The sequence below is a fragment of the Equus przewalskii genome, chromosome 2 (genome assembly GCF_037783145.1).
Source record: "Equus przewalskii isolate Varuska chromosome 2, EquPr2, whole genome shotgun sequence".
Taxonomy (NCBI): Eukaryota; Metazoa; Chordata; class Mammalia; order Perissodactyla; family Equidae; genus Equus; species Equus przewalskii.
In genome coordinates, this window is record NC_091832.1 from 51019043 (window position 1) to 51045402 (window position 26360).

At 58.1% G+C, this 26360-nt stretch overlaps 1 protein-coding gene across 4 annotated transcripts in view; it reads right to left on the bottom strand.

Moving 5' to 3' along the window:
* The window catches only part of GFRA2 (GDNF family receptor alpha 2), a 79831-nt gene extending 54428 nt beyond the window's left edge, over positions 1–25403 (bottom strand). Inside the window, exons 1-4 of one of the 4 annotated variants that reach the window (XM_070611218.1) lie at positions 25307–25403; positions 24270–24344; positions 18802–19116; positions 13205–13288 (exon numbers count right to left, since the gene is read on the bottom strand). In XM_070611218.1, coding sequence (XP_070467319.1) covers positions 13205–13288; positions 18802–19116; positions 24270–24309 — 439 coding nt within the window. In that variant the 5' untranslated portion in view covers positions 24310–24344; positions 25307–25403. Of the gene's footprint in view, positions 1–13204; positions 13289–18801; positions 19274–24269; positions 24457–24891; positions 24986–25306 lie in introns of those variants that run through there. The other 3 variants (XM_070611219.1, XM_070611220.1, XM_008535460.2) reach the window with 3 other exon arrangements.
* Between the last annotated feature and the right edge of the window lie 957 nt (positions 25404–26360).

Below are 26360 nucleotides of genomic sequence, written 5' to 3' on the forward strand. Positions count from 1 at the left end.
CTCACAACCATACCTGCCTCCTCCACGCACATCACCCACAGCCCTTTGGTCAAACAGCTGTCAGGCAACAGATATTACTATGGACTGACCAAGTGCCCTAGAGATCCAGCTGTGAGCTGGAAAGAGAGTCCCCGCTCTCCAGGGGTTCTACCCTAGTGAGAGGAAGACTACCAATAAACACAAAAACAAGGAAAGAAGGTAATTTTAAGTGCTGATAAGTGCTATGAAGAAGATAAAATAAAGGTATTCAGAAGAGAATGATCAGGGGATAAGGGAGAGCCTGTCCTAGGAGGTGACATCCAAGCTGAGATAGAATGACAAGCAGGAGTGAAACATGCAAAAAATCCAAGGTAAGAGAATTCCAAGCAAAAGAAACAGCAGGTGCAAAGGTCCTGGGACAGGCATGAGCTTGGCATATTCGAGGTCAGAAGGAAGGGTAAGGTGGCCAGAGTTTCCTTAATGGAGAGGGAGAGGACACTAGAAGGACCATCAGGGGCGACCACGTGGGGCTCTGTGGGGCCCTGTGTTGCAGGGTAAGAACTTCAGATTTTATTCTAAGATGCAAAGCATTGGAGGGTTTTAAGGAAGGGAATCACCTGAGCTCACTGACTGGCTGACGGACGGAAGTCAGAGTACCATGGGGAGAGGGGAGCTAACGGGGAGACCAAGTGGTGGCAGCTTCAGAAGAGTGGTGCCTGCAAGGATGGCAAAAAATGGTCCATTCTGCACATAATTTAGACATAAAGCCAACAGGAATGGTTGGCTATTGAATGGGAAGAAAGAGAGAAATCAAAGAAAACTCCTGGGTTTTGGCCTGAGCACCAGGTGGATAGTGGAAGCATTTTGTGAAACAGGAAAGACTTGGAAGAAGAAGAAATGGATAAGTCTGTTTTCCACTTAAGTTTGAGATGCCTTTTATTGGATGTCCAAGAGGAAATGTTGGACAGACAAAAGGACAAGTGAGTCTGGAGTTCAGGAGAGCCCGGGGCTAGAGACACAAACTGACCACATTGACATCAGAGGCTATTTAAAGCCATGTAACTGAACGAGGCTGCCTGGGTCCAGAGTGAAGATAAAGAAGAGGAAAGGGGTCAGGATGGAGCTCCAGGTGCCATCACTGACTGGAGACCGGAGACTGGGAAGGAGTGGACCACAAGGTGGTGGAAAATCAGGAGTCGCTGGTGTCACGGAAGCCAAGACAAGAGTTTCAAAAAGGAGGAGAGTCAACTGAACCCAAATAACTAGGGGCGTAAGGGTGAGCAAAAAAGCAATCAACAATGAGATGTAGATGAAACACCATCTAAACTGGGCTGAGGGAAGGGAGGAAGAGTGGTGAGGAAGAGGGAATGGCCAGGAGAAGAGATTCCACGAGAGGACACCGCCTTTCCTGTTGGGTTGCAGCCACCCCAACCATCACCTCCACAGCCCTTGCCCTCATGGGGCCATCCCTGCCCAGGAGTCCCTCAAGATTCACTTACTTTTACAAAGGCTGCTTACTGAGCACCCACTAGCACCTCTGCTCCTCCCTGCTCGGGGCTGAGCTGGTGACAAAGAGTGGGGACTCTGGCCCAGCAGTGGCTTGGGAGGTAGAGGACCTGGCTGGGCCACAGACTAGCACAGCAAGTGTGCACAGGTTAGGCAACCTCTTTGAGCCTCATTTTCCTCATCTGCAAAATAGGTACCCAACACCCGTCCCACCAAGACTACGCAAAAGATTAGACAGGAGAATGTAGGTGAAAACACCTCACACAGTTTCTGGCCCACAGCAAACAGGCAACAAATGCTTGTTTGAAGATGTGTTCCCCAGTGGGACAGACTCTCCCCTCCATGTCTCCTTTTTCACGGCGCCCTGGAGCAGAAGAGGCCGGGCCCTGTGCCTCTTGCAGCCTCCCACACCATGCCCCCAAAATAAGAGGGTCCCCAGTCTCCCTGCTGGTGAGCAAGACGAGGCCTTCAGATCGCCCCCCCACCCCCGCCGCCCCACTCATCCAGAAGCTAGGAAAGCAGGACCTCAACGACCTTTCTCAGCTCTGGGTCCCTGCACCACTGGGCGTGGTGACCAGGAGCCCCATGCCATGCTTCCTCGGGAAACGCCCGGGCCAATCCCAGCATGCCTCACCCGCCAGCCTTCTGTTGTCACTCAAGGCACAGGGATCCGGTGGACCCCAAGCTTCCTCCCCTACTGCTCTGCGTGGCCGCGGCTCCCACCTCTCAAACCGGCCCTGGCAGCCCTAGGCCAGGCGCCCTGACAGCCCCACCTTCTCTGGGAGCTTCCCTCACCTCCAGCGCCACGCCCCATGCGGCCCCCCAGACTCTCCAGGGCAGTGGTATTGGGGAGGCGGGCCAAGCCCCCAAAAGTCAATTTGACGAATGGCAAATCCTCTGAAAATCAACTCAAAAAAATCAATTTGGACACTCTTGAATATCATTTTCTATTTTGTCAAATTTTAACCACTGGCAGAATTCTTTCTCCAATTCCTCAAAAGGCAAATGTGTCTTAATTTTGTGATTCCAGCAATTAAAAATTTTAAATTTTATGCTTTCACATTTGAAGGGACTTTTTCCAGCCACTTTTGGGGCCCCAATTACTTTTAAATATAGTTTTAGTGGGTTTTTTTTTTAACAGTTAGGATTTTTACCATTCTCACGCCAATTCCCACGATGGCATATCAGCTTTAATCTTGTATTTATAATAATTAAAAACCCAAATTGAGGCATTTCACATTGATGTAATTCACCTAAATGCTCCATCAGCATGTTTTTATTTGTGGTGAACAAATGTAGGACTGGGGCACTAATCACAAGCTAAATATTTTCTCTTTGATTATGGAACACACTTTTCTTGCAATAACAAGTCTCTATCACCTCCTGGCCCTTAGATTCCAAACAAGTGGATAAATCTGAAAATACAGCTGTGAAGACCATTGGCAAAAATCTCCAGAAGCCATGAAAACCATTCAACGTCACTTTCTAAAAACTTTGAAAATAATGAAAAGAAACAAGTTTTGGTACATCAATAAATTTGGTAAAATCAGTGATTTGGTCATTTAGCATACTGATTTTGAAAGAAGTGACCACTGGGCAGCTCAGGGACAGTGACCTCCAGGCCCAGAGGTGGTGGGACTCCTGCCTTCTCCTCAGGGCCATTTCTAGGCCATTTCTCCTCCTGTGGGATTCCTGCCACCCGCCCACAGCCCTGCCCCTCCTTGTGGCTGTCTCTGCCAACCACGCCCCCCCCCCATACCCACTGCCCTCTCAGGGAGGACCTCACACCTGGCTCGCTGTCCTCCCTGCCTCCCCTTCCCAGGGGCTCCCACTCCACACTCAGCATTCCCGCCTGCAGAGACCTCTTCCCACGCCTCCGCTCCCCACTGCCATGTCACAGCTGCCCTCGCCTTCACCAGCATCCCCCCAGCCAGAAAGGGACTGCCGTCAGCCCCCTCAGACCACCGTCTCCTCACCTTTCAGCTCCCTCTCTGGTACCCCACTCCCTCAACTTTCCCCAGACCCCACTGACCCCCCGACTTGCTCTTCCTCAACCATCCCCCCACCCTGTGCTCGCTTTCCTCCTCACCCAGCAAGCACCCCGACTGCCTCAGCGCCTCTCTTCCTCGATCTTGCTCACAAACCACCAGCCCTGGCTAATCCACTCCCCTCCTACTCTGTCTCTGAACAGAAATTCCCTCACTTCTCACCACGACAAGACCAACCTGTCACCTGGACTGTGCGCCCAGCTCTGCCTCCCTGTTCCAAGGTAGCAAGGGCCCCTGACACTTGTGCCCTGGGTCCCATCCCTCCTCCCTCCCAAGGAGATCACTCCTCAAATTGCCCCTTCAATCTCTCCATCTCCAAGGGATCATTCCCAACAGCATCCAACAGCGTACCATCATCGCCGGTCTCAGAAGGTGACAAATACAACAGCAAAGCCATCCATGACCCCGCATCCCCCTATTTCACTCTCCCCTTCACAGGGAAATTCCAAACAGCAGCCTACAGTTGCTATTTTTACCTTCTCACCTCACATTCTCTCCTCCATCCTCCCAAATGCAGCTTCCAACCCACCCCCCCACTAAGGATACTCCAGTCAAGGTCGTTCGTGACCCCCAGGCTGCTGAATCTGCTGGTCACTTCTCTAAACTTCTCTCTCTTGACCTCTGGACTGCAGTCGGTACAGCTGACCACTTTCTCTGTCTTGAGACCTGTGCTTCTCCTGGTTCCCTGGCACCCCTGACTTGGTTTCCCCTTTCTCACTGGCCCTGGTCTCAGCCTCCTCTGTGTGGAGAGCCCAGCCTCCCTCTCTCTCCGTCTACACTCTCCCTAGGTGACCTCATGGGTCCACAGCTTTAAAGACCATCTACATGCTAATGACTCTCAATCTAGACACCAACCCTGACCCCTTCCAGAACTCCAGGCTTACATCCAACTGCCTACTTGGTATTTCCAGGCGGAGGTCTAACTAGCATCTCAATCCTAACGTGGCTGGAAGAGAACTCGGTTTCTGCTCCCACCCCCAGCTTGTTCCTGACCTCCTCTCCTCTATCCTAACATATGGCAGTAGCTCTGTTGTTCAAGCCTAGATTATCAGTTATCCTTAACTCCAGCCCCACATCCACTCAACTCCACCCCAAAACAGATCCCAGCCCGTGCATCCTCCCCATCTCCCCTCCATCTTAGGACATGGGCCTCTCAGTCGTTCTCCCTGCCTCCACTCCTGCCGCACCCCTCCCCGCCGCACGATCCACTCTCCCACAGCGCGAGAGTAATCTTTTCAAAAGCATAAATCATACTGTGCCGCTCAAGTGTCTATAATCCTCAAAGGTTTCTCATCATCCTTAAAATGAATTCCAAACTCCGTAACTTGCCTGCAGCATCTCAGTGATCTGGCCTGGCTGCCTCTGTGCCCACCTCCCAACCCATTGCCTCCACCTTACTCGCCGAGTCCCAGGCACACGGCCTTCATCCCGCCCTCTACCATACATGTCCCCACCTGGGGGCCTTTCCCTAGCTGTCCCATCTGCCATTCCCCGAGCTACCCAGGCCTGGATCCTTCCTGAGAGTCATGCTTTGGCATGCCCAATCTAGACAGGCCACAGTCGCCTCTTTCCCATCATCCTATTTTAATCCTTGCTTAGTGTTCATCGCTATGTTACTTTTTTTGTGTTAAGCTGTTTGCTGGTTTGTTTTCTTTTTTTTCTCTGTCTCAGGCTAATTGAACATAAGCTCCCTAAGAGCAGCAGACTCCTCTGTCTCGCTCAGTGACGTATCTTCAGCACCTAGAATGGCAGGCACGGCAAGGATGCTCGGCACAGCCAAGGGATGAATTCCACACGCACTGCTTCTGCAGAGGATCAGCCTTAGGAAGCCCCAAAACACACACATAAAGGTTCAGCCCTCTAATTATTCCTGTTGGTCAGACAACGATGGCCTTTCTAGCTCCGTATTCATCCCTGGACCACTGTTCCCAGGGCTTCCCTAAGAGGGAAGAAAGGGGGCTGAGGGCAGCGGTTGCTCCCCTGAGAGAAGGGCCATATCTCCCCTCTCCACTGTCCCACTCAGGCCTTCTCCATCCTTGCCTACCTTCCTTCCCTATCCACCTGCAGGAGGCGGCCACCGCCAAAAACCCATAACTGCTCATACACACCTCCCTCCATGCACCATCCCCCAACATACACCATCCCACACACACCACACACATCAGCCCACACACACACCACCCATCGACACACATACTACTCTACACACGCACAATACACACTCCATACACACAGACCACTTCATACACACACACCACCCACAAACACACACACACCACCCTCCACACACCATCCCCCCAACACATATCATCCCACATACACTCGCACCACACACACATCACCACACCCCACACACACACGTCACACACACTTACACTCCCCACCACACACTACACACACATACACACTCTGACCCCAGTCTGCTCTGTTCCTTTCTCTTCATACCATGGGGTTAAAGGAGTATGTTGACAGACATGGCCAGGAAGGGCGTTCCCAGGGCGGTTAAATAAAGTGAACCTGCCTTATAGCCAGATCAATGAGGTGAGCACAGTTGGTGGCTGCGCCTGGGGCATCCTCAGGGGACCGAACCCTGTGGAGCCCTCTCAGCAGCTCCTGGAGAGCAGGGGGGCCCAGCCCAGAGCACCCACATCCCCATGCTGGCAAAACCTGTCCCAGAGACCCCAGGGGAGCAGGAGGTGCTCCCGAGAAGATGTTATACAAAGGCTACCAGAAAACCTCTTCACCCCAAGACCCTCACCCCAGCCACAGCACCTGGAAATCTATCATGAAAAAGCCTGTCTTTGGGGTTAAATTTTGTTCTCTCCTGTTGTTTATTTCACAGCAATTTCTTCTTTGGACACAAGTCACCAACACCCTGCTCACACCTTAGTCCCAGCAACTCCCTCCACCCCCAACAGGAGAGTGGGCACCAGCGGGAGCAAGGAGGAAGTCAAAGGCAAGAGGGCGATGCCTGGGCCCCCTGATGGGGAAGCTGGCCTCCTCCCAGCTGGTCCCCACCGCTGACCAGAATGGCGAGGGCTACTGGTCACCTGGTCCCACCACCTCTTCTTCCTGTCCCCAAAGTCCCTCTCTCTCCACCCCCACCCTCTCCTTGGCCATCAGACGAACTCTCCCTGAAAGGGGAGGTGTAAGAGGTGACAGAGCTGCAGCTGAAGCCCAATTTTCGTTGACACTCAGAGCCTCTGACAGCTGTTAGAAGAAGAATGTGATTTTGAAATTTAAATAACACGCTTCTGCATTCGGCTCAGGGAGACAACCTGAGGATAAGCAGTTTATCGCCTGAGCCACCACATGGGGGGAGGGAAAGAGGCTGCCTGCTCCTTCAGTTCCTCCCGGCCCTACAGCCCAAACCCGCCCCCACCACCTCCTCACAGGGGCTGCCTTAGAATGAGCTGCGCCACCTGACCTGCTGAACCGGTAAAGCCCTGCTCGCCAGTCTGCTGCTCAGCAAGCCCAGAGGAGGAGGGGCTGGGGGCACCCCTCAGGGGAGCCAGGGAAGGGAAGGGCTGCCCTAGGAATCCAGCAGAGCTGAGCCAGGCCCAATCCCCACCCCCGACCCTGGCTAGGGTCACTGAGGTGAGCTTCACAGGGGATGACTCCCCCACCCATGGGCAGCTCAGCCACTCCCCGGGGACCCAGGCCCCCTGGCCAGGCAGTCATGCTGAGCTCTGTCCGGGAGAAGTCCTGGGCAGGAGACCCAAGGGAGGAGACCCCAGAGAGGCCAATTTCCCATCTGCCACAGGGGTCTCTACTAGTGCCGTCTGAGCCCACCAGGCTCAGAGGACATGCAATTCCTTCACCCCTAGAGCTTGGCCAGGCCTCCGAGCCATCATGCTGCCAGGAATGTCATTCCCAGATCCCACTCTCTCCTCTTCCAAGGCCTTCCTGATTTTCCCAGGCACCCGCAGCTGTTGCCTCCCCTGAACACTCGGGGCAGCACGTGGTCTACACCTCCACCAACAGTAAACCGCCACCTCGTGGGTGTCTAGGTGGGTGTCTGCATGCCCCGCCAGGCAGCGGGGCATGGGTCTGACGCCCTGTAAGGCAGTGTCTTACATAGTATCTGGACTGCATGGAACACTCGATGTTGATCAACAACATGGACGTTCCCGCAAGCCCCAGCCCCAGCCCCACCTCTCCCACGAAGTGCGCGCACCACGGCCAGGACCCCCTCCTCGAAACCTCAGCTCCTCCCGAGACGCGGCACACGGGACACCTCAGACCGGCCTGCACCTCCTGCACCTCTCCTCGTGCAGGTCTAACGCCTCACACCAACCGTTAGCTCCCTCCGGCCCCCGACAGTGCTGGCCGTGGCCACCGTCCAGGGCGCTCCTGTGCTCGGCGCCATGCCGGGAGTGTGCATGCATCATCGCCAATCCTTGCAGAGCAGGCCGAACTGCTCCATTTTATGGATGAGAAAAATGAGCTTCAGAGGGGTCCAGTGACCCAGCCTGTGGTCACCCAGCTGGCAGGGCCAGGCCAGGCCTCAACACTAGTACCAGCAGGCCTCCGAGTCCAGGTCCCACCCACCACTCCAGGATCCTCTGTGGTATGCTTTAGAAGCGCAGCGCAGTGCGGGCACCCAAGGGAACGCGGAGGCATGGGAGCACCGACACGGGGAGACCCACTCCCATGATCACGGCGCCCCAACACATAAGAGCGAGTGCCACGATAAAGGACAGAGTGCTGTGGCACCAACAGGGAGGGTGGTGTCTCTCTCTCAGGGGCCATCTGCAAGGCCTCCCCTCTCCTGAGCCCCCAAGAGGGAGGCCACTGGAGCCTCCAACAAGAACATGACTGGCCTCTCCTGGCTCCATTGGAGCAAGACGGCCCACCCCAGAGGCTTGCTGGCTAACTGAGGGGGGCAACGCCCTCTCTTCTTCCTCCAACCCACAAAGAGCCCAGCCCAGGCCTCTTGCCAGCCTCCATGTGTCCCCTCCTAGTCACAGGGGAGCACACAAAGACCACAGCAACTCAGCAGGAGCCCCAGGGTCCTACTATCCCCTGCAGGTCGCCTGGTCCCCTCCCCCATCAAGCACTGTCATGGGTGAGAGGCAGCCTCATGTCACCAAAAGGCATGCAGCTATTCCCCAAATGCCAGGCTCCAGGCCGGCCCTGCCACAGCCTGCCATCTGACCGTGGAGAAATCACTCCGTAATAAGTTCCCAATGGCCACCTATTTGGTGCAATGCGCCAGGCACTGGGCCAGTGCTTGCCTGTGGTGTCTCACCTAGTCCTCACCAAGCCCTGAGAGGCAGGGCTCCTATGAGCCCCACGCTGTGCAGGAGGAAAGCAGGGTTCGGAGGAGAGGCACCTGCCCGAGCTACACACCAGGCAGCAGGGGAACCCGGATCTGAACCTCGGTCTACATCTGTACCTTCTCTGTAGGCCTCAGTTTCCTCTTCTGTCAAGTGAAGGGGTGGGCCCAGATGATCTCTAACTTTCCTCCCAGCTACAGAATGGAAAAGACGTGTTTGCATAAATATGCTCCCAGCCCATGTGTCTGGTGATGCCCACACCAGATGCGGAGGCCCTGGAGGCCTCCTGCCCTCACCAAGGATGCAGAGCAGTGCCTGCTGACAGCCCTGTCGCCTCGCCCCATCCCTGAGGCACAGCCCTGCGGTTGTGAGGGAACGGCTGGCTGGCCCCCGGCTCCTCACTCTCCACACCGCCCTGCGCCCTCTCAGCCTGCACAATCCCTTCTTTCCCTGAGAAGCCCTCCTCTCTTCGCTCCACCTGGTTCCTCTTCTGCTGCCTCCTCAGCTGGGACCGGCCAGGATCCCGTGTTCACAGGGTCATGGCCACCTGGGGATGGAGGGACTCTCAACCTCAGCTCTCCGGCCCCCTGCAGCCCCTCTCAAGGCAGCCTGCCTCCCCTGGACGCTCTCGGCAGAGTGAGGACGACTCCCTGTCACGCTGCCTGATCCACTCTCGCTGCATCCTCTCTGCGGGCTGAGGGGTCAGTACCTGGGCACATGTGTCTCCACCTGTGGATCCACCTGTGCCAGCAGGGATGCGATCCCATTTACAAATACAGGCACTACAGCCCCAAAAGGCCACAATGAGGTCCCAGACCACACAGCCCTAAGCTGATGACTCGGGATTCAAATGCAGGACTGTGCAGCTCAAGGCCCGCGCTCTTCCTGTGCACCAGGCTGCCTCCCAAAACTCCGCTTCACGTTTTCAAGGGCAGTTGGAACTGCTAGAAACAGGACAAACCTTACTTCTCCATGAAGGCTCCCTTCTTCCCTAGAAGGCTGAGGCAGGACATTTGAATGCCTCCAATGCATCTGTCACAGTGGGTCAGGACAGAGCCAGACTGCTCTTGGACTCGGGACTAACCTGGCTCCAGGAATCCCAGACCCAGTCCCTGAACCCAGTACCTGAGCTTGAACGAGGCAGAAAGCAGGGGAGAGCACGCCTCCCCCGGGCCTCTGCTGTCAGAGAGAGCTGAGGGAGTCCTGGCAGCCTTCTTTGCCAACAGAATCCCAGTAGGACTTTCAAGGACTCCAACAGCGAAGGAAGGCCAGAGATAAAGAAGAACAGGTGTCCCAAGAGGCCCTGAATTCTCAGACAGTAGATGGCAAAGAAAAAGTAGCAACTGAGCCCCAAAGGTACAACAGCACCCTTCTCCGAGTCCCTGTGGCCCCGAGAAGGGCTACCAAGCCCCCCCACCGCGTTTCCACACAGACATGGTGGAGGGGGCAGCATGCAGCTAAATGTGGGGGGGTGGAAGTGCCAAGGGACTCCACACAGTCTTACAAGGCTGCAGCCTTATCAGCCCAAAGCATCAGTGCAAGATCCTGGGTCACCCAGGCCAGGCCTTCCCAGACAGTGAGCCACAGGTGGAGACACATGTGCCCAGGTACTGACCCCTCAGCCCGCAGAGGCCTGCGATCACCTGAGCTCCCCGCTGCTCTGTGCACGCAGTGTGCCAACAACACTGCTACATCAGTGCGCCCTGATGGGGAAAGCTGGGGAGCATGGCCCCCAGCTCGGGTCTTCCTGCTTCAGAAAGAAACGTCAGGCCTGGAGCAGGGAAGGAAGCTGCCTGGAGGCCTCAGCCGACGTGTGGCAGAGAAGGCAGCAGAATCCGGGCCTCCTGACCCCCGATCCAGCCTTCTTGCTGCTGCGTAGCCACCACAGCCCACCAAGCCAGGGCCTCCCCACCCAGTGATACACCCAAGTTTGCCCAGACCGGGCTGCCCACACACCAACCCTAGGCCTGCTCTGGGTGGAGCGGGCTCAACTGAGCCGAGGAAGAGGGAACTGTCAGAGATGCCGGAGCCTTGTTCTGACTGTGGGGAGAGATCCCCATAGCCCAGGGATCCAGGGTCGTGTGGGGCCCAGTTACGTCTGGGCAGCAGGTAAAGGAAGCTAATTCAGTGAGCCACAGACCCAGTAATCTCCTCATTTGTCTTGTCAACATCCTTGTCCCGTGGAGTGTCAAGTCCATTACATAAAGATTTTCTGCTAAGAAGATACTTAATATGTGTCAGGGAAGCAGCAGCGGCCTGAGCTAAGGTGAGGACCTCTGATCTTCGACCTTCAGGGAGCAAGCCAAAGCTATTTCTTTACTGGAGGTAAACCCAGTGCCTCCCACCCCTGCAGTAGCACTCAGTGGGACCTGAGCTACTGGTAGGGTGGGAAGTGGGTACATCTGGGGCCGCCGAGACATCCCCAGCATAGCATCCACGTGCCGATGATATCCTCAACTTGCATCTGAGCCCCAAACACTGTCTCAAAAGGAGCAGTCCAACAAGAATTTCTATCCAAAACTAATCAGGAAATGTGAGGATCAGAACGTCTGCTAGGAGGGCCCTCAGTCAGCCCACCATCCAGTCCAGCCCTGTCAGATGAGCAAGGCTTACCATAGAGTGATCACGGTGCCCACAGGCAGAGCTAGGATGGGAACCTGCTCTGAGCCCAACACGTCTGCTGTTACCCAACTGGGCAGGGTGCTCAACACACCGACCAAAGTCTCCATTCCATTCAGCACCAACCCCAACCCCAGCCACCACCATGTCCAGATGCTCTTTGCCCAGTGCCTTCCTTTTCGTGGGGGCCCAGGATTTCTCCCACCAGGACATGCATATCATCCCATCCCAATTCCTTAGAGCATGCATTCCCAACAGGAAAAGAGGGTATCACCCCCAAGGGAACAAAAATTGCTTCTTGGATAGGCAAAAAAGTAGCTATTACAGTAGTCTGTGGCCCTCCAAACCTCAACACTATCTGACAAAACGTCATTCTTTGGCATTTGCGATGGACTGAATTGTGCCCCCAAGATTTCACATGCTGAAGCCCTAACCCCCAACATGACTATATTTGGGGACAGGGTTTTTCGGAGGTCATTAAGTTTAAGTGAGATATCGCCCTCATTATGGTGGAGCCCTGATCCAATAGGACACGGCCTTATAAGAAGAGGAAGAGTTCTCCCCACCCCCACAACTCCCTGCCCCTCGCCCTGTGAGGATGCGGCGAGAAGGCGGCCATTTGCAAGCCAGGAAGAGCACCTCACAGAACCCGCACCCTGCTGGACCTGCACCTTGGACTTCCAGCCTCCAGAAATGTGAGATAATACATCTCTATTGTTTAAGCCACCTGTCTGTGGTCTTTTGTTGTGGCGGCCCAAGCCCAAGACAGTATTTCTCTAGTTAGAGAGAATTTGTTTTTCTCCTTAGCGGGGTAATAATTTTAAAAACTGTTTGAGCAGCATGGTCCTGGAGAATTCTTCAGGAGAAAGGACGTGGGTCTCACTGGAGAGTCCTTGTCTTCACAGTTTAGAGCAGTGCGTCTCATCTGGCAGCAACTGTGCCCCAGGGGCATTTGGTAATGTCTGGAGGCCTTTTTGGTTGTCGCAACTTGGAGGGTTGCTACTGGCATCCAGCGGGCAGAGGCCAGGGATGCTGCTAAACATCCTACAGCACCCAGGACGGTTCCTCTCACAAGGGAGCATCACCCAGGTGAGGTGTCAATGGCCCTGCTGTTGAGAACCTGTTTAGAGCAAAGGAACTTCAGCTGTCTTCAAACACTGCCACAAAACTGCCTGGACACCGGAGGCCGACGTGGGGGTGCCTGGGACCAGAGTCCTCAGAGGGGTTCAAGAAGTGGAGTGCTCTCGGGGGGGGCAGGGAAGCCCGGAGCAGAATGATGGTGGTGACAGTGACACCAGCTGCCACAGCTAACAGTTCCAGAGTGCTTGCATGCCAGCAGCACGCTGAGCCCTCCCTGTGCAACCACTGGCTCAATCAGACCTCACGACAGTCCAACGAGGTAGGTACCCCCGGCACAACTGAGGAAACTGAGGCACGGAGAGGTTAAGCAACTCAACCAAAGTAGAAGAGCTCCAAAGCAGAAGAGTCAAGGAACTGGAAAGAAGGGCCCAGCAAGGCAGGACAGGTGACGAAATAGGGAGTGACACCAGGTTTCAGATTCAAGGCCTTGTGCAAGGCAGGCTCAGGCTGGCAATTCCCGGAAACGCTTTCCTCCAGGCACCACCTGGGTGGGGGGGGGGGTTGTCTCCTCTCTTACAGAGGGGGACCCAAGGCCCAGAAACGTGAAGGGCTCGCTGGGCCCGGGCCCCACTGCCCGCTGCCTGCCACCCGCTGCAGGAACAAGAGGCCCGGCCCCGGTGCAAGCGCACTTACCTGAGAAGATGGACGCAAGCCTGAAGATGTCCGAGAGGCGGGAGGTGGCCGGCTCGTAGGGCGAGGCTTCGTAGAACTCCTCCCCTGGAAGAGAGGACCGCCTGAGCCCCGCGCCAGCTGGCTCTCCCGCACAGCGCAGAGCGGCAGGGCGCTCCCCGGCTCTCCCGCCCTCCCTCCCCCAGCCCTCTCCTAGGACTTCCTCAGGCTTCTGGAAGAAGGTGCGGGGGGAGCCGGGAATAGCCCATGGAAGGCCAGGTGCGAATCCTGGGATGCCTCCACGGCCGCCCAGTGCAGCTTCCTCATTTCACAGGAGGGCTCTGAGGTGGCCCAGAGAGGCAAAGCAAGCTGCTGAGATCACACAGCTATTCCCAGCAGAGCTAGGGCTGGACTCCAGTCTCCTGGCCCTCACACCCGCATCCTCTCCCACCACAGAATGGCCTCTTTGCTTCCACCGTGTCACCAGAAAACCTGGCTCGAGTAGCTACAGGTCCGCTGCACAGAGGCAGGAGCCCAGCTCCTAACTGCCTGGCCCCTCCTGCCCCCCACCTGCCCTCCCCACCCCCTGCTGGCTTCTCCACCTCACTGCGAGCTTCGAGCTTCGGGGTGATCAGAGGCTCAGCGAATGAGAAAGCAAGCTAGCGACTAGAGGAAGTGGCACAGAGCCCCAGCACCAAATAGGGACTCCCGCCCCCCCACCAACGCATCAGTGGGAAAGGAGACACCCCTGAGACGCCCTGAGGAGAATTCAGTGGAGTCATGGGAGGCACCTGGCGAGGGGGCACAGAGACAGGTGATGACCCCCAGCCTCCACTGCCCTTCCAACCATTACCCGTCCTCCCAGGCATTCTCCAGTCCCACCTCCCCCGAGGCCTGCAGGGCCTCACGGGCCTGGACGTCTCAGTGTCCTCCACTCTACACACTAGCCTGTGCTGGGTTACCAGCCACTACCATCTTTAGGGGCCAAATAACGGAAGAGCTTAGGAAGCCCTTTTATAATAAAAACAACGTCACACTGTGCCTTCTACCTGCCGGCACTAGTGGAAGTGCTTTAGATGTACCAACTCATTAATCCTCTGGGTTTCTCTAGGAGGTAGACACCATGATTCTCCCTATCTGACTGACAAGGAACTGGGGCACAGAGATGCCAAGTAACGTGCCCAGGGCCACACAGCTAGTAGGTGGCAGAGCGAGGTTTCAAACTCAGGCTGTTGGCCCCAGAGTCCAAGTACTTAACTACAATGAATACTACTGCCGAAAATAAAAAGTGTTATTGAAACCAAATTGTTCTTAAACAAGCACTGCTGTTGGTTAAGTTTTCACAGCATCAGCCTTCTGCCCGCTGGACGCTCGCCCAGAGCAGGGCTGGTCCTTCCCTCCAGCATCTGGTGGGCCATGCCTGAGCACAGATCAGCTGGTGTGGCTGACAAGGGGCGTCTCTGGGGGAAAACATCTTCTCCCAGGACTGGTTAGGAGGGGCCATCGTATTTAAGTCACCTCACTCCCCGCTCCCGCGGGAGAACGCCCCACTGGGGAATCCGAGACCTGGCCACTTGGGCGTCCCGGCAGCCAGACTGACGCCAAACCTCAGCTGTCAGATTCCTGGCCTATGACCTGGGAGAGGACACAGGGGAGAACCCTTGGCTCTTCACCTCTGAAGGACCAAGGTGACGCTGAAATTCAGTGTCACCTGTGGAGAAGGCAAGAAGCCTTGTCTCCAGTCCCACAGTGACAGCCCCACCACATGGTGGTTATGGTAGCAGCGATGACAGAAGGTGAAGATGGGCCCAAGGCCACAGGCTGTCCCCCAGGGCAGTGGAAGGGAGTCTGGATAAGGAGTCCGGGGTCCACCACCAGCTTGCTGCGGCCCAGGAAGCCACTCCAGCTCCCTGCAGCTCAGCTTCCCACCCAAATGGAGGTGGGACCAAATGACCTCGAGGCCTCTTGCAATTGGGACTGTCTAGCAGCTGAGCAGAGGCCACACTCCTGCCACCACCAGCTCTGTCCACATGCTCGGGTCCTCAGACTCTGCACTGCGCAGCAAGCTCAGCCTCAGGTCGAGGGAGAAGGTGGGGCCCAGTCTCCAGTCGAGCCGAGGAGAAGCCCGGATCCAAGGGCAAACCCATACTGTTCTCTCCTCTGGGAGAGCCGGCCCCAGCCCAGGCCCAGGCGGGCTGCTGAGCACCGGGAAGGAGCAGGGAGGAAGTGCCCGCAGCCTGCCCCAGGGGGATACTCCCCGCACCATGACCAGTCACCCCCAGCTAGATCCTGTCACTGGCAGGAACACCCTCTGCGGTTAAAAGGCCTCTGGGGGTCCCCTGGTCAGCCCTGGGCAGAAGCTACCTCCAGCCTCCCCAGATCCATGGGGAGGGGATTGTGGGATGCCGGCAGGGGAGGGCAGGGCTCTGAGGAAGGAGAGAAGCAGGCGTCTGCTTTTCTAGAGTGGGCCAGGGGAAGGGTCCCCCAGCCGCACGCTGGCCGGCACAGGGAGCACGGCGTCTTGTGCTCTCACCCTCTGAAGCACATAGTCAGAGCTTAAGAGATGTTTGTGGAGTAAACGAGCCAACAAACCATCTCAAGACTCGGAATGCCATCTCGGTCAGGCATTCCTGGAGGAAAGGACGATGAAGACCCACGGCAATGCGCAGCATAAATGCACAGTATGCTTACTGTCACCCCCATGACGCCTCATTTCTCCAGCAAGTCCTGTGTGCTCGGATGCGGTGATGCCCGAGGGAGCCGCTCGGGTGGGCAGATTCTCAGGCGGCCACCTGCTCTTCTAGCTGGCAGCTCCTCTGGCCCCTCCCCTGTCCATTCTGCAGCATGCGGCCACCCCCGACCCTGGTGCCCAGTCGCCCTGGGGTGAAACTGAAGGCTGCCGGGAAGAAGATAAGAAACTAAAGAAGCCCGCTCACTGAGTCAGGGACCTTCATCTTCCGTGCATGACAGTCAGCCTCGGGGTGAAGACACTCCTCGTCTCACCAAGAGCAAAGTGCAGGGCACTGGGGCAGTGTTTCCCTCTTGGCTCACTTCAAGGTCTAGGACTCCAGGTCACCGGAAGTGGGCGGAGGAGCTACTTTGTTACTAGTGGTGGTGACACTATTAACAGTTACATGCCTGGCTGATTCCTCTACTCAGGGCATATTCGAACCACCTCAGCCACTGGTCAGGAGTCCCTCACCCTCCAGCCTCCACTGCTGATCCACTCTCTCCCTCCCTTCCAGCCCCTGGAGGCAGTGCTGCTCCTGCCATCTAAGGCTAGCCCCTTCCCCGGGCCCTGGGCCCACCCCTCGCCCTTCCTCACCTCAGCATCTCCATCACCACTGTCCTACTTTAGAATTTAAACTGCTCAATCCTCTCACATCTTCACAAAAAAAGTCGGGGCTGGCCCTGTGGCCGAGTGGTTAAAGTTCCGCGCACTCCACTTTGGTGGCCCAGGTTCACAGGTTTGGATCCCCGGTGCAGACCTACTCCACTCATCAGCCATGCTGTGGTGGCAACCCACATACGAAACAGAGGAAGACTGGCACAGATGTTAGCTCAGGGCTAATCTTCCTCAAGCAAAAAAAAAAAAAGAAAGATTGGCAACGGATGTTAGCTGAAGGCAAACCTTCCTCACAAAAAAAAACCAGCATTCTTTGTTCTTCTCTGCTCTTCACACCAAACTTCTAGACACTGTTGTCCACATCATCATCCACAGCTCCCATTCGCGCCCTAACCAGGCTTCTGCTCTGAGCAGCCACCTAAGCAGCTCACCCCAATGGCATCAGGGACCCTTTGCCATCCTCTCCTGCTGGACTTGAAGTATTGGGGGCTGTTATTCTCCTTCCCTGTGAGAGTGAGCGAGTGAGCTCCCCCCAGGGCTCCCGCTGTTCCCCCCTCTCCCCCAGAGCCTCCTCAACACCCTTGCAGGCTCCCTTCCTCCCTGCCCATCTGTAAATGTCGGCAGCCCCAGGGCTCCATCCCTGCCCTCCTCCCAGTGCGACGCCTGGGCAGCACCTACAGGTTGTTGGCAACTCTGAAGTCTCCGTGTCCGGTCCCCCTCCTGAGCTCCAGCCCTGCATGCCCAGCTGTCTACAGGGCACGGCCAAAAAGAGGCACAGGCCCCAAAATAAGCTCGGCATCTCCCACCCTCCCCCCTGGCACTTCCCTGCTTCTTGTGAACGGCCCCATCACCCACCCAGCGGTCCAATACACAGGACAGGTGCAGTCCTCAGCTCCTCTCTCCCTTCCTCTGTTGATTCTACTTCCCAAAGGGCTTCTACACCCTTCCTCCCTCCTGCTCCATGCCCTTCCAGCCACCATTACCCCCGGCCCACCTCTCAGCAGTAGCCTCCAGCCTCCCCAGTCCACTCTCCTCTGCAGCCGCATGAAGGTCATCCCGACGCATAGAGTGGTCCTCTCACGGAAGACCTCTCAGGGCTCCCTGCCGCCCTCCCGCCCCACCCTCCCACCTCTCCTCAGCCCTCCCCACTCCCAACTCCCCCTCCTGGATTCTGAGTTCCTGGCACATCTGTAAGCCAGCTCAGCTCCCTCACACGTGGGCCTTTGCCCGAGCTCTCCCTGCTCCTCCCACGCCCCATGTCCCTTCACCACAACTGCAGCTCACTCTGCCGTCTCAGCCTGGAGGCTGCCTCTTCCAGGAAGACTCTTCAGATTTTGTAACAAGGGTATAGACGCCCCTCATCGGTGCCCCCACAGCACCCAGTGCTGCACCCCCAGGTGACAAAAAGTCCCTGAGCCATCTGCATCCCCAGGCCATGAGCTCCACGGAGGCGGAGGCTGCCCTAGCTTCTTCTCAATTGTTCCCACAATGCCTAGCAGACAGTAAACTCTCAATGAAAGTTGTTGAATTAATAAGTGAACAAAGTGAACATCTGGCCCAGGCGGCCACCCTCCCACAGTACCTGCAAACCCTCCACACTCCCGTCTGGAGGGGGGGAAGTGGGGGGAGGTGGGTATTGGGGGGCAGGGGGTGTGAGGTTCTGCCTTGGGACTTGGAGTAGGCTTGCCAAGGGATGCGGGACCCGCTGCCCTCACACTGCTCCAAGCCCCACAGAAGGTGCCCGAGCCAGCCAGGTGGTCACGAAGCCACCAGCCAGGCAGGCCTCCTGGGAGCAGGAAGAATGAGAAGGGACAGCCCTCAGCTCAGTGCCCGGTGGGGAGAGTGGGGGGCCAGTTTGCTCCCTCACAGCCCCACTCTGCATGCACATAGCCCGTCCTTCTCTCTCCCCGTTCTCGTCGCCCCATCCCCCTTCTGGTTACCACTTCACACCTCCCTCCACCTGTCCATCCGTCCATCCGTCCATCCGTCCTTCCCTGGTTTACTTCGGCTCCGCTCTCCTTTCTCCAGCCTTGCTCTCCTTCTCTCACTACCTCGCCCTCCCTCCTCCTCAGCTGTCCCCACTCCCCCTTCTTTGTCTCTCCTAGCCTCCTCCAGCAACAGCTGCCCTCCTAGGTCGGCAGCTACTCCCTCTGGGTTCTCGGTTCCCCTGGCAGGTAGAGACAGAGAGCTGGCCAGTCCTCCCTCTGAACCTCGGGCCCCACACACCCCTCACCACCAGCACCACGCCTCCCCCGGGAGGCCCACCCAGGCTTACCCTCGGTCAGCCCCAGGTGGATGCTCCAGTAGATCTGCAGACACTGCAGCTCCTTCTTCATGCCCCGCTTGCAGCGGCAGTCGTACAGCGGGCTCTCCTGCAGGACCTCCAGGGCCGCCTGGCATTCCTTGTTGGCCAGCATGGTGTTGCGGTCCCGGCCTGCCAGGCACTGCCGCAGCGTGCGGTAGCGGGAGCTGCAGTTGGATTCGGCCGCACACAGCTCATTGGCCCGGACACAGTCCACTGGCGGGCGCCAGCCGTGGAGCTCGGGGCCCTGCAGGGAGGAAGGGCTGGCCAAAGAGCGGAGGGTCTCGTCTGGGTGGTGGGGAGGGAAGACAAGCATGAATGAGGGTGCCACAACCTCAGACCCAAGATGCAGGCCTGGGGCCTCGGGCCCTTCTGGGAACTTCATACCTGTTTTATTTCAAAGCACATCAGGGCCAGCTCAATGCTGCCTTCCCCAACAGAGAGCAGGTCAGAGGAAGGGCTGCTGAAAGATCCCAAAACACCACCACCCCTCCCCAAACCCAAAGCAGAGTCAAGCTGCCATTCTGCCCCGGCTCTATCAGATGCTCCCCCGGTTCCACCCCGCGGTTCCTCAGCACCGGCCCTGGGCCCAGGAGCACAGCACAGTAAAGCTGGAAAGCCGTCGCTCAAGACCACAGACATCTAAGGCGCCAGGAGGCGAGAGAAGAGTGTCACAGCCTCAGCGGAGGGCCAGGAGCCGCAGGGCTCGCGGGGCTGCACGGGGGACTCTCACCTTCCTATTACCCAGGCCTCCTGTCAACCTCAGTTCCAGCCAGAGGGCTGGCCAAGGCGCAGGGTTGAGCCTTGAAAGCAACAGAAAGTATTTTAACTTTCGTAGCCTGCTAGGACCTTAGAGACACAGAATCCAGTCCCCACATTTTACCCCAGGGGAAACTGAGGCCCAAAGAAGGGAGATGACAACTCAAGATCACACATCGGGCTGAAAAGGCCCCTCGAACCCCTAGCCTATTCATTCAGAGTTCCGAGAGGTTAAGGGAAGACCCTCAGAGAGCAGCCTAACTCTGTGGTCTGAGGCAACCCCCGGAGGGAGGAGCTACCTCTCACGCCCAGCCCCTCCACACCCTCCTGCCCAGCTTCACACCAGCTGCCTTCCGCGGACAAGGTCTACCCAGTGCCCGCCGAAAGAAAGTGCTGTAGAAGATGCCCGACCAGCAACTCCACTGCCTCTCACTGCGCCTCTCCCCTGCCTCTCGCACACACTTCTCTTGCAGACTTCCACCTAAGAGGGCTAGTTCGCCATCCTTTTCTCTTTGAATGGCCTTGTGTTCTCTCTCCATCCCCTCCTACTTACTTTTTTCTTCCCTTCCTCTCCTCTCTGCCCTCCCTTGAAACACTCTCCCCCTCCGTCTCTCCTTTATTTTCTTCTTTCCAAACCCAAATAATAAGTCACTTGCAAAAGAGAAAGCGTTTTCCTCCTCGGCCCCTGGCCTCACTCGTGGAGCCTCCCCCTCCAAAAGTGAGCAAGCAGGAACCGGTCCACCCTTCTCATCCATCGCCCCAGGCCCCCAGCCCACCCAAACCCACAGTCCTCAGAGCGGAGGGGTCGGGGAAGAAGATTCATAAGTGAAAGGCAGGGAGAAGCCCGCCTGGTCCTTTCAGCATCAACCCCAAAATGGTTCCCTCTAGACACACACTTCTTCCCAGGCTCCCTGCCCTCTCCCAGCCCCTCATTCCAGATCTTGCCCCAGAAAAGACCCAGACCATAGCCCAGAGCCAAGACTGGCTCTTCCAAGACCCAAGGAGTAATCCGGGGGGCTTCCTCCACTCCATCCTGTCCCAAAACACAATAAGATCCTACACTAGAAGTCCCCTCCTCAGAATCCCTCAGAATCCCCCCATCTCTACCCAGAACCACCACTTCTCACTCCTCCCCCAAGGAGGCCCTGCTCCGGGGGGAGCTACTGCAGGGAGACAGCGACACCTAGAGGCCAAGGGCTGCACGGCGACCCTGTCACTCCCAACAGACCCGAAGAGGGGAAAAGAACCACTCCTGGAGCCACCAGGCCTACCCTACGAGAAGGGGTGGAAGAGGAGCAGAGGCGGGCCTGGAAAGGAGAAGGCCTCAGCGTCCAGAGCAAAAGGCATTTCCCTCTCCCACTGACACACCTCTGCCTCGGGACAGGAGGAGCTAAAGACTGTGGCCAGGCGGAGTGGAGACCAGAGAAGAAACCAGCATGTAGTATGGGCATGGACAGCAGGGCGTCTGCCCAGGCACTGGCTAGAGAGATGTCCTCTGCCCAAGCTGGGGCAGCACCTTTATTTCCTGGCTTCAGCAAATTCCTAGGCCCCCGAGCAGGACTCGGGTGCATGTGGGCCACCCAGGAACAGCTGAGCTAACCGGCCTCAGTGGCACCTGCTGCCCCCACCTAACCAGCCTGCCAGCAGCCTACTAAAGCCTCAAGCACGGCCCAGTCCCGGGCCTTCCAGTGACTTGGCCCACCAGCACCCCAGCTGCCTTCTCCCCTCCCGCCCTGACTGCCCCTGAGTCTGCACTGTCTGTCGGAAGCAGACTGAGACAGGCGCATCCTGGCTGGCTTAAAGGTCAGGAGGTCAGCCCAGGAGATTGGAGCAATGAGGACATTTACTCCTGCTCTACAGGGTCCACAGCCCCAAGGGACAGTCCTTGCGGAAGCCTAGACTCCTGTGCCGAAAGCAAGGGCTTCCCCCATCCTGCCAGTGGGCACACGTGACCAGGGCAGGGAGACGCTCTGCAGAAGCCTGGTGCCTCCTCTCGCCGCACAAGCTCCCTGACTGCCACCTGTCCCTGACTCCTTGAGCTGGCATCATAACCCCCGGAACCAATCGAGCCAACCAGAGAAAGAAATCATGGCAACTCGGAGCCTTTGGCCAAGAATTCCAGGAGAGTAAAGGTTGGAAGGTATCCTGGTGATGTTCCCAAGTTCTAGACAAGGGAAATCTCAAGCTCGTCAAGAAAAGACACCGGGAGAACAGCTTCTAAAGACACAGGGAGACTGAGAGACCACAAAGAGCTACAACCGCCCTCCTGCACCGACTGTCGCCCCAAGAGCTACAGTGGGAAGTGGGCCCTCTCACCAGCCCTGCTCCCCATCACTTTCCCCACCTCATTCTCTCCGAGAATGTCAACACTGGCAGCCAGGACGGCTGGGCCCGAGAGGCCTCTCCACCCCCAGACCTCAGCCAGCACCTTGGGAGAGGCACACTGAAGACCCTTGCTCCTGGGAACAAGCTTCTAGAACTGGAAGTGCCCACCAAGTCTCAAGCTCCTGAAAACCCTCTCCCCCAAGTGGAAGCTCCACCTGACTCCCATCTGTGGGCTCCTTGCTGGGAAAGGGGCCCTGAGGCTGAAGCTTCCTTGACAGCAACCTACCCCTTCCTTCCTGGCGGGCCTAACCCGGAGCCTTTCAATATCCTGTGGTCACTCAGTTAACCCCTCACCCCAGCTTTGGAAAGGGCTTCTCAAGGGAAGGGAACTGAAGGGCTCTGACCAGAGGGACAGCTGACCAGCCCCTATTCCTCTCCTGCTCTCACCCTCCTCTCACCACTCAGCCCCCAGGGTGGCAGACCCCGGGCAGGCATCTCTGCCCACACCCCCACACACACCCACACGTGCACCAGAGAACAGAGTCCACACCTCAGCCCCCTCAGCTGGGAGAAGCCTGCCTGCAACCTGGGGGTCCGGGCCTGGAGCTGCCTGAGGGGCCCACGCTGCCCTCCTCCGCACGAGACCCCAGAAGGCACCATCCTGGGGGCCCTGTTGGCCAGCATGTGTGCAGCTCAGCAGCAGGCAATCTGGCTGCTTTTCCTGAAATACAGTTTTCTTTCTTTCTTGGTCCTGCTTACTGTTGGCCCCAGAAAGCTAGGTTTTCAAACCAGCAGTGGGAGAAAAGGTCAGGTTTTGTAATAGCCCATTCAGAATGAGAGTCCACTCACAGAGGTTACCGGAAAAGGCTGCAGGATCACAGTGGACCCCATGGGCCCCCAGCGCCTTCCCAGCTGCCCCCCTCAGGCCCCCCGCACCCTCACGCTGAGGGAGGCAGGCTGGTGAAGGCCACACCCTAAATCAGGGCCTTGCCCGCTGGGGATCTTAGGCCTTAGGGAGGGGAACAGGAAAGGGGCGGACAAAGGGCCAGGGCTGACCAGCACTGACTGGAATCCTCTGCCCTAGTCAGGAGGGCACTTTTTAGACCATCCACATCTTCCTGCGACAAGCACTTAGCTCCCCAGCCTTCCCCTCTCTCCTCACCCAGGAGGGAGAGGGTGCTCCTGACCCAGCTGGACAGCCTGGCTCACCGCTGGCTACACAGCAGGCCAGGGTAGGCTGGAACAGCACCCACCCTGAAGCAGATGTGTGCTCCTTCAACACACACACGCACACACACAGAGACAAGTTCCCCCCCTCCATCTCTGGAGCATCTACTCCCCACCAGCTCCGTGCCTGGGACTCCTGGGCAGCACACAACCTTGCAAACACCCTCTTTTCCTCACCTCCACTCCCAGAATGCTCTCTTTACCACTGTTTCCCAAGCAGCTGAGATTTCACATAGCACAACAGGGGGCGAGGGGCTGGGAATTCTGGGTGGGAAAGAGACTGCCCTGGTTCAGGGGCGCCAGGATGCTCCTCCTCCCTCCGCTTGGAGGAGTGGGCTCGCAGAATGAGCAGGGGGCTTTGTTCAGATCCAGTTTTTCCCCTCACCCCTCTCCTTCTTCACCCGAGGAAGCAAACTTTGGCCTCCCTCCTTCCTCTTTCCACCAGCTGCCTACGGGTCCCAGCCCCGCAGAGGCAGCAAAGGGAAGGCAGTGAAGGGCTGCTCACACCCTCCACTCCCGCCCGTCCATCTGCCTCGGGTCTGGGCGACAGGGAGGGCAAACGGTGGGGAGAAACTTGAGAAGTGTTCCAGGGGGTGGAGCCGCCCGGAAGGGGTCGGAGAATGGGAATCGGGGTGCATTTTCAAGAGGTTGATTGGCAGGTGGGGGATGGCTGTCAGCGCACCCCCCACAGACGTGCAGACAGGAGAAACCCTCGTCCTCCCCCACGAGTGCCTCGGGAGCCCACGGAAAGGTGGGACTGCCAGGATTTTTGTCTCCCTGCCCCTGAGCCTCTCCCCTCCCCCTCCTCCAGATCTAGAGTTGGATTTTTTTTCTTAAGTTGCCGCAATTTGAACCCATTATTCTGAGGGAAATGAGCGCTATCACTGTGTGAGTGAGCAAGTGTGTGTGAGTGAGCGTGTGCGGGGATGGTCTGGGCGTTCTAGGTCTCTATCCCAATCCCCCGCGTGCGTACCCAGCCAGCCGCGGCGCCCTCCCCGCCGGTCTCCCGCCCGCCCGCGCCCCGCTCGCCCCCCGCGTTCCCGGCTGCTCGCCGGCGCCCGAGCGCGCGGCCCCGCGCGGGCCCCCAGGCTCCGGCGGACAAGCTGCCCTCGCCGCCCGCAGGTACTCACCTAAAAAGAAGAGGAGGCAGAAGGCGTTGGCCAAGATCATGTTAAATAAATCCCACAGTTTTTTTGTCTTTCTCCCTTGGGTAAAAAAAAAATAAGAAAAATAATAGCCAAGCAGAGAGAATCAGCCCCAAATCCAATGCGGAGATCCCAGCTAGCCCACCCGGCGAAGATCCGAGTCCTGCGATTCTCGCCTCTGGCTGGAGAGGTGGGGGAAGGAGTGCGGCGGGCTGCCCCTCGACGCCCCCCGCCCACTGAAACCAACACACACGTAGCTGTGTGTGTATCCGCTTGACAAGCCGGCAGCCGGGTCCTCAGGTCTGCCCTCCCTCGCTCGCCCGGGAAGGCGCGAGTCCCCGCGGGTCCAATTCCCCCGCGCTTCCCGGGAGGGGACTGGGGAGGTGAGGGAGAGGCGCGGTGAGAGCGAGGGCTGGAAGGAGGCGGCGAGGGGGGGGGGGGGGGTCAGAATAAAATGCAAATAGGAAAGAAATCCACCGACGGGTATAAGCGCCAAGGAACAATCCAGCGGGAGCTTCGAGGACGAGAGACCGGAGTCGCTTCTTTCGCACCAAGACGAAGAAAAGATTCAAAAAAATCTTCTCCCGCTAACCCTTGCTCGTCTCACTTTTTGCTAATGGAATTCCAGTGGCCGTGTGTCTCTGCGTGTGTGTCTCTCCCTCTGCTCGCCCTCCTCTCCTCTCCGCGGCTCTCGCTCTTTGCTCTCGCTCTCGCCAGCTCTCCCTCGCTCTCCTCACTCCCTCCCCCCCTTCCTCTCTCCCTGCTCCTCCCTCCGCCCGCCCCCTTCCCCCTTCGCGGCTCCCTCGCCGCGGCTCTCGCGCCCGCGCCCCTCTCCGCCCGGGGCTCGGCGCTCCGGCTCCCAGGCGGCTGGCGGCGCGGGGAGCGGGAGCGCGGCGGAGCAGCGACGCTCTGCAGCGGCGGCGGCGACACGGCGGTGGCGGTGGCGCTGGGGAACGCTGGCCGAGAGGAGAGCTCCGCCGCTGGCTCCCTCTGCTCTGCCGCCTGCCCTTCCCCGCACTGACCTGCTGCCTTGGCCGGAAGCTGACCGGCTCCCCGCCGCTACGGCTCAAACCCACCGAGGCCTCGGCACCCTCCTCCTCCCCCGGCAGCGCGCCCCCCGCCGCCCTCCCCCGCCGCGGGCGGGCTGCACCCTCCAACCCCCACCGCCCCTGCCCTTGGCCCCGGCTCCCGGAGGCCTGGGGAGGCTCAGCTAAGGCCCGAGGGCGTGGAGTCCAGGGCGCCCGAGCCATCCCGGGGGCGTGGGGAGGACGGGCACTAGAAAAACCCCGACTTAATGGCCCGAGTCTGGCGAGGGGGCTCCACCCTCCGCGGGCGGATTCGTCCTTGGCCAGGGAGCCGAAGCAGAGCGTCTCCCCGAAGGCGCAAGAGAAGAGAAGGACCCCCTACAGCGCCAGCCTCCAGCGTCCCCGCGCAGCCTGCCCGCCCAGGTCTGTCCCCGCGCAGGCATACACGTGTGCTCTCCACGCGGAGCCCGAGAACTTTCCCCTAACGCCCCAGCGTCGCAGCCCTTCGAGACTCTCCTTCCCTATTCGTCTCCCCTCCCCCAGCGCAGGAAAAAGGCTACGGTTCCGGAGCGCCCTGACCGCCTCCTCCCGGGCCGGCGAACCTGCTGGAACCCCGCTGGAGAGATCAGGCGGGGGTTCGCACCCCACCCCAGCGAGAGCGCCCCGAAACCGACCCGGGCCAGGGCTCTGCTGGGGCTAGGCTCCGGGGAGCTCTCCCAAGGCAGGCGGCAGCTCCTGCTTCCGAGGCTTCGGGTGGGGTCCACCTCCCTCAGCCAGGAAGGGGGCGATTGATCCATCTGTCGATGGGCTGGGCTCACCGGCGTGTTTTAGTCACGGAATTTACAATAAATGCCCAGAAGCACCAAAAAGGAAGCGTCCGACTGAGAAAGGGCTGAAAGAGGTGAGGTTGCTGACACGTTCGGGCAAGAGGGGGCAAGGTGGCAGGGCTGTGGACACGCGGGAGCACACGCCGCGGTGCGCATGGGGCACACACCCGCGCACACCGGGCACCCGAGTCTCCTGCTCCCTTCTGACACATCCTCAGCTACGC